This window comes from Ixodes scapularis, unplaced genomic scaffold, assembly GCF_016920785.2.
Source record: "Ixodes scapularis isolate PalLabHiFi unplaced genomic scaffold, ASM1692078v2 PGA_scaffold1__304_contigs__length_218370807, whole genome shotgun sequence".
NCBI lineage: Eukaryota > Metazoa > Arthropoda > Arachnida > Ixodida > Ixodidae > Ixodes > Ixodes scapularis.
This window is the reverse complement of record NW_024609846.1, coordinates 200,073,436-200,086,660: the sequence shown is the minus strand read 5'-3', so window position 1 is coordinate 200,086,660 and position 13,225 is coordinate 200,073,436. Positions and strand designations below refer to the sequence as shown.

The 13,225-nt window shown below is 46.6% G+C and overlaps 1 protein-coding gene across 1 annotated transcript in view; it reads left to right on the top strand.

Moving 5' to 3' along the window:
* The window catches only part of LOC8041410 (SEC14-like protein 2), a 98,067-nt gene that overhangs the window by 34,114 nt on the left and 50,728 nt on the right, over nt 1–13,225 (top strand). The window contains exon 2 of the mRNA XM_040498897.1: nt 8,273–8,342. Within this exon, the coding sequence (XP_040354831.1) occupies nt 8,273–8,342 (70 nt within the window). The remainder of the gene's footprint in view (nt 1–8,272; nt 8,343–13,225) is intronic.

Sequence of the window (13,225 nt, the reverse complement as noted above, 5' to 3'; positions counted from 1 at the left end):
CACGTGCACCTATTCAGCCAGTGCTGCCTCTAGAATTACTGAACGGCCATGTATGACACTGATAGGCACGCCCTTCGAAGCAGTATTTGGTTTGCTTCGTCCCTTTAACCCTCCTTTATAAGGGGGGTTTCATCAAAATTTGTATAGTCACTGCTTTGTCTCACAAGCGGTGTCGCAGATTTATAGACATTTTTGAACTAGTACCTCAAATTACAAATCACAATAAGCTTTTTTAGGCTTTTAGAAAGTTTTTATATTTGGTCTAAGAAGCTGAGTCTCTACTTACACCGCTGAGAACGTGACATAAAATGTTGTAATATGAGAGTGGTACAGCTTGTTCATGACGATTTACAAGACGTTCGATGGTGTGAAGTAAATGCTAGAAAAACTCACAACAGCCTAAAGAAAAACCAGCAATGTTTTTTCGTTTGTTTTATTTTTACATTGCCTGCTTGACTTGCGTGTTATACAGTTTGTGCCGTCACCTGACTGGACAGCGCTTGGAAAGTTTAATGTTGGTTTTGGCATACCCTTACAAAATTGATCAATGCATTTCTATTGAGTTTCTTATGTATTCTAAGGAATACATCAGAAACTCAATTTAAACTCGTTGATAATTTATAATTTTTGTAAGGGTAACATTCATTTGGCGTTTTCTCAATAGCTGTTTTGAATCTGAGGATAATAAATAGCATCCCGGGTAAAGCATGGTTAATCCGAAAATCTGCTTAGCTAGGCTTTTTAGTCTGGGCGCCACGACTACGATGATACCTATCTTTGATCGTCGTTGTAACCGACCGCCAGAAGCGCGACAACCCGTATTACTACTGGGCGACCCTGCGATGCCTTTTTTTGTTGCCATTTGGAGAACACCCCGACGTATTGGTTCTTACAATGGGATGTTGCTAAACAAAGCCGTCGGAGGCACTTTCCGGTCCCCGTACTTTTGCTGGTGGGGAATAACAAGCACACCATTGTCTTCTCTAATTGCGCCTTCCGGCTTTTGATTGGGAGACCTAAAACTGAAGAGATCAGTATTCGGTCGAAGGCGTAGGGTTATGTGCGCGTGCGAAGGACAACGGGACTGAAGCGAAACCCATCTTGGAGGCCGACGGAAACTTACGCAGGAAAATGAAGGCGTGCTTACAGGTTACGCCATTGACTGGCGCCCCGATGTCTGCGCGTTTCTTTGGCGGAAGGTGCTGAACAGGTGCATTGCCTGTCTACTACTGTCTTTCTATGGCGGAGATACAAATGCCGCCTCTTAACATCTCGGGCGGGCTTGCTAACGTCAAACCTGAAATTTCCTATCATCCGGACACATTGGTCAGTATAGGGCCTCTAATTAAGCGAAGCTTTAGTGTAACGCCATTCGGGCCATCTTGTTGCTTCAGATTATTCGTCTCAATTATCCGAAGCTCTATGTGAAATCCCAGACGATGCTTTTTCGGCCCCCGGAATGCGAAAGAAAGCTCCCGGCAGAGGAAAGGCCGGCTCTCACAAGCAGCGAAGCGCTGATGTAGCGCTGCTCTCGTGTCGTCAGCTACTCATCATCTGCCATGCATGACCAACAGTTTGGACGATGCGATACAAAGCCGGTTAACGCTGCCGTCAGAACGCGCTTAGAGCAAGGTCAGCGCTATGCTTGTAGCGCTCCGCTGGATGTGTGAACAGGCTTTAAACCGATCTCCCCTATGCTTTCTGAACATTGTCTAAAGCTCGAAATGCGCATTTTTTTGTGATTGTAACTATCTCCGATGGATACTTTTTAAACGTCCTTCGAGCAACATTGGCGGTCGCCGTTTCTTAGACACGAATCGTTTGATTAGGCCCGATTCCTGCTGAACGATGATACGGTGCTCTTATTGGATACGAGCTGAAGCGAATTCAGGTCGAACGGTGCCGTTCAATACACGCTTAGGGTACGTGCCCAAACAATGGCCGATTCGGATAAGTGGCGCAGCTTCTACGGGATGACGCGCCCTTTTGAGAAAAAGGCGGCGCCCAGAAAACAACCGGAGAATGGAGCGTCGCCGTACTCTGCTTATTTGGTGACTCTAGACTAGAATAATGTTTCTCCTTACTCGAATCTGAAGCACCAATTGACAGCATGTGAAATCGCACCTCCGATAGAAGCGACGGACACAGCTTCAGTCGTACATTCAACGGGCGTGTGGTGTGCAGCACCTGCCTTAAGCGCTCACTAATTACGACGTGACTAAAATAATCATGCGGCTTAAAAGTCCAGACGCAGCGTACGCCACGAGCTAGTCTGACCAAGCGAGAAGCGTCAAAAGCGCAAGTCACTTTTTTGTTTGTTTATGACTGGTTCTGCGATGAAGGTACAGACACGTGACGAACATCGTGATTGACGCTGTCTGATTTGTCCCATCAGCTTGTACGTCTGGACTTGAGGTGAAACCAAGTATGGACGGGTGGGTGTTTAGCGGGAGTCTGGCGGTCTCTTCGCGGCGTACCCGGTTTACGTGATTTTTTTTTTAATTGATCATAGCGCGAGAACAGTCACTTCCTATAATTCCTGGTACGCTGCAGTACCGACATAATCCACGCACAATTTAAGGAGACTCCGCTTAAAAAAAAAAGGCAGTATTCAGGCTGAGAAATTACATGGCAATGTCCATTGTGGATGTGTTGCTGCCAGCCTTAACAGAATCTAAGTGAGGGATCAACGCAGTCTTGTCGCAGCTTCGTGTTTTCGGCGCTCTCCTCTTTCTCTTTCTTGTAGTTCTTTTTTTAATATAAAGACAGTTCTATTTTGTTTCAGCTTCAGTCTAGACGCAGCCGACGCTACGAGCTAATGAGACCAATCAATCAGCGTTCAAAACGCGAGTCATTGGGTCTCGTATGTTTACGATTGCTTCAGCGATTATAAACAGGTATAGAATTATCACAAACAACATGATGGTGCACTTTTGACACGGTTTGATTTGTCCCTTCAGCTCATAACGTCCGCTGCGTCTCGACTTAAGCTGAAATCAAGTGCAGCTACCAAGACGGCCCTGGAAGCAGCTGTGGTTTCGAACCAACGACCCAATGACAGGTAGTTGGTCGGGCACAGAGAGCTCGAAGATAATTTTGCCAATAACCACTTTGTTGAATGCAACAGAAGATAATAGATCTTTCCAGGTAATATTTGGCGCCTCCTCCACCTGCCTGACGCATCGAGTTGTTCCGATTGCTTCACGTGGGATTGTCCAGGAATCAAAGATGAAACTGACGTTGGTTTAGCATTTCGCGATCTCAGAACGTAGAGAAGGCAGAAGAAAGGCGAAGCAGAGTGCGTAATGACCCCCTTTTGTGTTCGCTTTACTTTTTGTTCGTTCTTAGCTTGTAATGCCCTGAAAGAATGAATTCTGCCGCTTCTAAAAGATACGAATGGTTCGAGTCGGTTGGGCACAAGCGTGCATCCGAACAGTCCCACAATTCCCGTCTGTGCGAGGTCTCGCATTTTTCGAAAAGTCTATTCTGGAGCCAAGGGGATACCAAACAGTGAAAGACAAATTCAACGCAGGCAATCTGCCAGTCAGATTGTCTGCTTTGAGTTGGTCTATCTTAGCGGTACGCGAAGAGATCCGGCGAGAGCAAAGCGAGTTCTGTGAGCGGAAGCCAACGAGGCCCGGAGAGTCCCCCAACTCTTCCGGCTGGGCGATGGCCGACGGAGGCGGAGGGAAGGAAGCAAACGCTTCCGACCTTGTGACGTCACGCGGAACCGAAGGATCGCCGTCATGTGACGCAAGCGGTGGCGGCGATCGGGGTTACGTGCCAGCGACGCTTCGCTTTGTGGACCTCTGCTACCGCCGTGTGCTTCCGCGGGCGAGCCAGCTCGAGGAAGTACCTCCGCGAAGGAAGTGACCTCCCCCCGAGAAGGGGGGGACGCCTCCCTTGACAGCGTGTCTTTTTTCGATAATACAAGAGTGAAGACTACAGAGACCCGTTTTTGAAATTCAGTCTGCCAACTTTGATTACTATCATAATCTCAGTTATAGTGTGCTAGCAACACTGAAAGTGGAAAAAGCAACGTCCTATCCATGAGGCACATCGTGTATGACAGCGCCGTGTCTGTGTGTTTCTTCGTCTGGTCCATCGTTATTCTTTCTTCATGTGGTCCATCTTTGTAGACAATTTTCTGAAACTTTAAATGGGAAGATTGCGGCCGATGGACCTTCCTAATAAATGGAGCTGAATGGCTGTAGTTACCGAAAACCGGCAAAAACGGGCTCCACTTTACCATTGAAATTTTCAAAAAATCACCTATCAATTCTGATTAGAGTTTACGGCTAGTTTCTGAAACTTTGGCGTGTGGTTTGGCCGGCTAGCGCTACATTTGCACGAAGAATGACCATTGGACGACGCGTACTTTAGTTTTGCAATAAATAAAAAAAATATTATTTAGAACGCCGCTCTTAGGCGCCCGTTTCCGGCTTGAGCGCCGTCGCCGTCGCTGTCGCGGTCGGCGTAACCGCGCGGTGCATAATGAAACATGTCCCATAATGCACCGCGCGGGACTCTTTTGACGTCACTCGTGACGTCACGTGTGACTTCACGAGGGTCCCGCGTGGTGCATTGTGGGACATCCCCATGATGAACCGCGCGGGGAGGGGGAGGAGTGGGAGAAAGATATAGGGGAGGGAAGGAGTAGGAGGGGAAGAGAGAGGAGGGGAGGAGGACGAGGGGGAGGAGGAGGAGGAGGAGAGGGCAAAGGAGGGGGAAGCGCAGAAGGAAGAGGGAGGAGGAGGAGAGGAGAGGAGGGAGGGGGAGGAGGAGGGGAGGAGCTTGATGGATGAGGGGAGGAGGAGGAGGAAGAGGACGGGGAGGGGTATACCCTCCGCTCAGTACCCTTGCCTGCTCCTCCTCAAGAGCTGCGCTCTAATTCGGCGTTACAGGGTGTTGTAAACGTCTTTAATTTTTTTGAGGAGAGTGTTTTATTTTGAGTTCAAGTTCACTGTATCTCAGTATTGCAGTGCTCGGCCTTGCTCCCGCCTCCCCAGCGCGGACGACGGATTTCGCTGGAGCGCTAGGGTTTGCAGACGACAATAGAAGAATGGTGGATGATAATGGAATTACAATCACAAAAAGGAGATTAGAAGACTGGTGGAACTTATCTAGGGAGATTGAATACCGTACAACTGAAAGAGGCAGCCGACACTACAAGCGCGAGCATACCCTGAACAATGCTTGCACTGCACGAGCGTGTGTGTTTGGCAGGGACGCTCAAAGCCCGGAGCTCGCGCTTGTAGCATTGGCTGCGTCTGGTCTTAAGCTGAAACCATGTATAGCACGGCCGACACAACTGGGATTGAATAAAATTGGGGCTTCCTCCCACGTGGCTCCGGCCCGAAGCCTTAACCCTCTATCTCAGTGGGTCCGGTGTTGATGCAACAGCGACAAGGTTTGGACAAAAAAAAATAGGCGACTGCCTCGCCGGGGAAAGGGGCGGGGATGATCTTTTTAAAGGTCTTTTGCCCGACCCCCAAAGGCCATCCTGGCGATATCCCACACTGCCTAGTCATAGTTCCAAAAATGCGTAGAAGAAAGTTGGCTTACAAATGCGAGAGAGGAATCATACTTCTGGTTTTCTGGTTTAGCTACCCCAGAGATAAATAGTACTGCCGTTAGCATTCATCCATCTTCGGTGTGTGGCATCTGTGCCAAACTAATGACGGCCTTCTTGAGGATAATGAAGTAAAAAATTCAAGATACTACCAAACCGAGGACGTATGAGGCCTCTAGGTTCGAGAGGCCACCACGACGCACGAATTAGATACCACGGCTGCGTAAGGTATATTATTTCGGAGTGTGGTCCAATCAATTTCTTGGCACAAGTTTGACTCCAAAGCTTTTTAATTGCTCAAAATTAATCGAGGCTCTTATGGGCCGCCGCTTTGTACTGGCTCGTTCTAATGTTCTTATCATCGAAACTGAAAGAAATAAGACCAAAATTATGCGGTAATCAAAGAACCAATTCTCACCTGCCGTTGACGTGCGAAAGTGACGCCGCAATACAGTTTCATGACCACCATTAGTTATTCGAATGTGAAACTGCTTTTCAGCCACCGGACGGAACTGAGTTTTTAAAAGGGTCTATTGAAGGAGACTAGATGCAGACAAGAACAAGAACATGTACCAACATATATTCTTAGCTATACTTTGTTTGAGTACAGTCGACGCTACTAGCCAATGGCTCCGATGTAGCTGCGCCAAAAGTGTAAGCTTACGGCGTTTGTCATATCTTGGGGAGCGTGTGCCGTCATCGCCCAAACCAGTCATGCCTTTAATGTGCTGTGACCATGCGTTTCTACTATGTCTGTTAATCTGTGTCAATGTATGTTAATATCTTCTGGCTTTCGCTGCGCTCTGCCTCTCTGGCTTATGGGGAAACGAAGAATAGTTACCCGTGAGACTAGACAAAATGAAAGTGAGGTTTTAGTGACCAATCCATCGGCGCAATGCTTGATTTTCCTTGGTCCCACGGAAAACGTCGCTATACACAAAATTAACTGTTGTCGTTCTTTTTCCCTCTCTCCCCCGGTGCTTTTTGAATATTTTTCGTGGAATGAAGTCACGTCACAAGGTCATATGGTTTTTAATACTCGTGCTTTCCATTGTCTACTGATGCAATGTACTAGGCTGACTGTGTCACGTCAGGCCTAGTGTATCTGCCTTTCACCCTTTTCTTCCGAGCCCTTGTGTATGGAACAAAGTGAAGTGGTGACACGATTATCCACTCGCTTTCCGCGCTTGGCGTGGCAAACAGGGACAGCTTTCTGGGATATTCCGTGGAATAAATAGTTTCAAGGAAATATCCAAATTCTAATTGATTTGCGTTCTATGATAGCCAGTCAATTAGAATCCTCAGGAACATTAAGTTTTTTTGTTGTTTTTTTTGTTAAAAAAAATGCAGAAATGAATAATTTTGTGAATGTGGCAGTAGACGTGTTGAGGCAGCTGCGCACGGGCGCCGTCATAACCGCCCTTCAGTTTTTGTTTCCTCGTATTCTGTTTGCTTCACTTCATCATTACCACAGTAAAACAGGTTATTGCCACTTTTGGTGGTACTGTGTCCTTCTCCGCAACATAGGCCATTCTGGAGGCTCGTCGACGTCCGCTTCAGTAGCTCGGCATCTCGGGAAGTCAGAGAACGTCGGCTGTGGTGGCTCAATCTACCGCGTGTTTAAAGTGCCTCTAGGATTCAGTGCAAAGAAACTGTAGAGCCGTGGAATAAAAACTATACGCGTCCAAAAGTTTCATAAATATTCCCGGGGAACATTGCGATGTTTGTTGTCATTCGATTGTTGTTAGACATTCGCAAGGCATTGATGTGCAAGAAAGTTGGGGACGTTAATGGATGATCGCTTTAGAAGTCTGCCCCTCGGCGCAATGACAGGGCTTCGGGCTTAGATTTTGTAGTCCCAGGTTGGCTTCTCATTGAAGAACTTTCGGAATTTCGATCTTTGTTTTTAATTATGTATTCCTTTGTTTACCCTGAAATCCTTGCCCTTTAAAAACACATTGTGTTAAAAATATCGCGTATTCTGCTTTCTATTTTTCCGCCTCTTCTTTGTCTCGGATTTATGTACGTTCTGTTTTATATTGAGTATTAGGAATTACAAAACTGTGTCTGCTGTTTTTTTGTTTTGTTTTTTTTTTCTTTTTCCCTTGAATGATACGAAATGTGATTGAAGATTTCGGAAGGAAGGTAACGCTATTTTATAAACTTACGGAAGGTCATTTTCTTGAAAGGAGGGTTATACAGGCCTTCTTGGCAGAGTCATCCTGCTTGCAGCAGTTTCTCGAACCTCGACCACCTTCCGAGATCGCTTTGGCTTTAGCAAGATACTTAACGGGGCGCTCAAGTGGATTCAGAGATCATTTATTTATGGTGATACCCCAATCTACGTGGTCTAAGCACCCCATAAAATCTGAAATTGCACTCATGGGCGGCCAATTTTTCTATTAAAACGTCTAACGCCCCTGTTTCTGCGTCTTGGAGCAGACTGCTGGGGGCTCCGTCGGACGGCGTTTTCAAGCAATTATTGGTGTATTCCTTCTCCTACACCCAAAGATTGTCAAAATATAATGCATTGACGCGTCTAAAAAGAGCAATGTAGTAACCTTCGGAATCTCCACGGAGTTAGCTATTTTCTTGTGTTTTGTTTGTCAATCACGGCAGGTTTTGGCTTGTATGTTGATATACTGTGATGAGTTAGAGGTAGCATGTTCTCAATTCTTTTCATCATTGTTTCTTTACCAGTTCCGAGAAGTTTGTGCCGACCTTCTGAGAAACGACGACGATGACTACTACTGTCTGAGATGGCTTAGAGGTGAGCCGGTGGACCTGTCCACGACCTTGTCGATTTTCTCACTGTCTCAAGTTCTGATCTGTTCTACAAAGTGTGATTTGTTTCGCCAAATCATGCAGTCGACGACGGACCGTCATGGTTATGATCATCCTACTTTCGCAGAGGCAATGATGATGATGCTTATGTGACATCCAACATACATTTATATCTATGATGGAGAAGTCACCACTTGTACATCACCTTATTTTCTCGTCGTTGAAATAAGCTGAGACAACCAGGTGACGACCTAAAGACACCGGTGGCACTGCCCGTACGCGAGAACTATCAACGAAAGATACAGCTGGCAGACCAGCTTGTCTTACTATTTCACTCAGCAACGTAAAGCTTAAAAACCACGCGCCGCTTCCACTCACCTGCTGCCACCGGGCACACTTCTAGTTGTCATCACTTTTTGCGACATAGAAAGAAAAAATATTGGACTGGTGCAGGAACCGCGCGCGCTCCCATTATGAAGGTTGCGACAAGCACGGGTGGGTGGTAGCAAACAGCGAAGGGAAGTCATATCGAAGTCTTCCTGAAACGCGGAAAAAGAGCAGTACGTGTCCCATAGCAGTGGCCCAGGCACGTAGCCAGGGGGGGGGGGGGGGGGGAGGCACGGGGCCCGGCCCTTGCCCCCTCCCCCTCATACAGCATTTTGTCATGGGCGGGCCTGCACCCGAAACAAAATCCTGGCTACGTGCCTGAGTGGCCACTGCACTTTCGTTCGCGTTACAGCTCTCGTTGCTATTTCAACCTATCGTGTTGAGGCAGCAGCCCCATTGGTGCATTTTGATCGTGGTCGTTTCAGCTTACATTCTCCCCAACTGTACGTATGCGTGTGTGCTTAGAGCGAGCGTCCCCTTAACTCTTACTTCCACCATGGACGTTGTGTTTGTCAGCACAAAATAAAGCCTCTTCAAAATGCCTCGCTATCGCCTCTCCGTCATTGGTTCATCACGTACTCTGAGCATGGATTGGACACCAGAACCGGGTCAGCGTTCGGCGTCGATTCGCATCCAATCACGCGCTTCTCGCTCGAGAAGTGGCGACCATCAATGTTGCTAGATGCACTCTCGAAAAAGGTCTATCGCTACAGTGGAAAACGTGCTGACAAAATAGTGGGTCATGCAGATACCGTATACCCCCTCTCTAATACATTCGAGCCGAGGGCATTAGTTGTTAAAACGTTAAGTCGCCCAGTCCGGGACCTTTACCTAATTCAGATCTCATGGCACGTGCGGGTGCATTTGACCTTGGTGCGGATTTCTGCCGCCTAGGCAGTGTTCGGTTTTCCTCTAGCTTGGCCTTCCGCGCTTATTTTAAAACGAAAAAAAAGTATCATGAACCTACAAACATAAAATTGAAAATATCACGTAAAAAATAAAGCAGCTTACACCATCTTAAAGCTTCTATCCTGCCCGCAATTATAGCCTATTCTCTTTTTTGACTCAAAAACAAAAGAAAAGAAAAAAACGGTGCACGGGCAAAAAAGAAAGAAGCACACCATTAATAAAAACTTCAACTGTCGGTTTGCCCATACCCTTAATGAGTGCGTGTGCTCAGGACCAATTTATCTTTAGATGACTTATGTATTGAAGATCCATTCTACGATATATGCTTAAGGTACGGCGTGTAAATTAAACACTAACGCTCGGTTGTTTCTGAAATATAAAGCCGTTATTTTGAAGTCTACCTTACAAAATTGTGTATGGTGTATAAACAAGCGCAATAAAACATTTCTATGCAATGCAATGTGCACCGAACACTGATAAATTTATGTACCACCATAAATGAACCGATTTAATACGTGAAATCAGACTTATTACGAACCCGTTATTCGCACGAGAGATTTAAAAAAACTTTAATTAAAGACATTAATAATAATGATAATACTAATAATGATAATCATTATCATTATAATCATAAGAAAGATAATAACAACAATAATTATAATATCCATAGTGATAAAAGTTTTAGTAGTAACAATACTTTGCCTATTTCTAAGATAGCTGAAATAACGTTATTGCTTTAATGAAAACATTTAACTCATTTAGGTTGCTTTCTGGCAGTTTGAAGAATAACAGACTTCAGTATTTTTTCTTGAGAAACGTGTAAAACATCAACATTGTCTTCAGCCCAACGTGTGCTGTGTTTCCGTTTTAATTCGAAAATGAGGGAAAGGCAAACACAAAAGCGAGCGCACAAAGTTAGACAGGATAACCATACTTGTAGCTGAACGCGTTCACTTCTCCAAACTGCCCCTAATTATTCCTTGCAAACTTGAATACAATCCAAATCAATTATGATTGTTTTGATAACATTTCAGCATCTCAGTTTTCTTTTTGTACCGCATATGTTTCGTGCAAAACTACTTCAGCCACCAGTTCTCGAATGAAACCAGCGATTAAAGTGACACGCTGCACTTAACCTAAACTAGCCTGCCCTTGAAAAAAAAATGAGACCTGACCCGCGTATACTTGAATAGAGCTTTTTTAAAAGTGCGCGCCCTCTAATATGTGCTGAGCCAATGATCCGAGCTTGCCATTTTTTGGACACGAATTCTGAGCCTGTCTCGGAAACGACGGCTGCGTCAGAGTTTGGCGTCAACGCGGCTCGTATCGAAAACGAGTGCCGCGTCAAGTTTCGGCGCGACCTCGGATCCGATATGCCACGCTTCGCGAGCACGAAAGGCTCACCACCAATATCGCTCCATTTGATTTTCAAAAGAATGAGCCAGATTTTACTTTTTATCTCTTGATCGATAAAAGCCAGAGCCGTATATAGAGAAAGTTTGGTCAATGGGAGGCGCGGGCAGAGCCAGGGCGTTCGCCAGACTCGGAAAGAGGGCTTGGCATGCTCTCTTGACCAACCAGAAACCGAAATGAATCCCCTAGCGGTGGTAGCGAGAAATAGTTCTGATCGAAGGTATATATTCGTATATAGTTTTAATAAGCGCGTAACAGTGACGTGTAGTAACTCTTCAAGGTTGAAAATAGGGTGCACGTGTTGTTTTGATTATGATTATGCAGAAAGATGTAAGAAACGAATGCGCCGCTCAACTCTGTTTTGCTTGGACAGAGTGTGACCGCTCGGACGGCAGATTCGCGGCCCTCGGCGCCTGGCGTACGGATTATGTCGATCGTTCCGCTAGTCGCACTCTTCCACCATCGTTTTGGATGAGCGTGATTGAAACGTCACGTGTACCATATTTTCAGTTACCGAGGGTCACTCCGATGCAGTTATCAGGTTTGTTTCTCGTGACCACCCCCAGGGTATTATTTCCGGCTTCTGGTTGGTCACATTCGAATTTCTGAAGACGCCCTGAAACACGCCCAGCCCGCTTTCGGCCAATGGCGCCTCTTATAGTTCCCAAGGAATGGCCAAACTCTTTACACATGCGGCTCTGATAACAGCTAATGCCTCCATCGGCTCAGGCAGGTGGGAAAGTTAAGCGCGTGAGTGCACTCAGCCGGTAAATACGAGCGCGAGATGCCCGCCAAATGACATCGGCTGTGTTCCAAATCTTACCCAAATACATCCGAGTTACTCCGGCGGGTCGTGCCACGTGACAGCACAGATTGAAAAGCGCTGAACGCGGGTAGGCTTAGAACGCCAAGGTTCAAAACACTTACCCTGGAGTAAGATCGAGTAAATTTTGGAACACGGCCATCGGGTGGCTAACCTTATCCCGCGACCGGCTTCTCGATGGAGTCACTGACAGCTGAAGAAAGGCAGCTTGTTATACGCTCCGAAACCGGTCACATCTCCCGAAATTAAATCGATCCCAGCCGTCTAATGTCTCGGCTAGCACATAGGGAACCCATTGGCCACTATGCTTCGAGTTTAATTTCCCAACCTGTCTTCACGACCTCCCGTCACGATCGAATACATTGTTCGCATTTTCCAATGTGACTTTCCTTAAATTTGTGATGCCGTAGGTGTGGCCTACCGATACGGACAAAACGCTAGGGCATGTTTCTCGGGGGCTCCCTACGTGTCTGAGGTTCTGCGGAGGTAAATAAGGGACCACGTTAGCGCGAGGAAGGGAGGTATTCTGGGCCGATCATTCTGTTCCATGGACTCCCCAATGTCCTAGGCTTTTTAAAGGATGCACGATCCGGGAGGGTTACGCTGCACCCCGGAGTTGTATTCAGGCGGCCAGAAAAGTATGGAACGCGGCCGGCCGTACTCCTTACGGTATGGCCAAATACGTCCCATAATGCAACGCGCGCAGGGTTGCATACATAGATTTTATTTCAAGTAGTTTATTGCGGCCGAGAAGAAGTCCGAACAACGAATCACGAACCTAGAAGCGTGAACCGAATGAGCCACGCGTTTCCGAATTTATCGATGACTTTTCAGCGGTACGCTCAACAGTATCGCTTTTAGAAAATCGTCCAGCCTTTCCACTCTCGTGAAGAAGGACGACCAGCGGAACTGTACTCGATACACTGTGTGTTTCTTCTCCGGCGTCATCTATTTTTCGTGTTGTTTCCGACGAATTCCCACAAACGCGCCCAACTATCCATTCTTCTATCATAGCTGGAAAGGTTGCCGCCATCTACGAGTGACGGCGGAAACCATACTGGTTGTGTGCTTGCCGCCGTCGCTTATAGATGGCGGTAGCTGTCCAAGCAGGTTTGTGTCGACATACACGGACACGATCCTGGGGAACCTAACCCTTAACAGCTCCGCTGTAAAAACTGCTCATGTGTAACGTGCCTGCTTACAGTTTGAGTTCGCGATTTTCAAGCGTTTTTAATTGTGCGAGTCAATTCATGTTACAAGCAAAATAAAACAACTCAAAAAGGCGAGGGCATTTAGAAGGAAACAGCGCTGTGCCCTTCGTAATCCTTCTATACTTC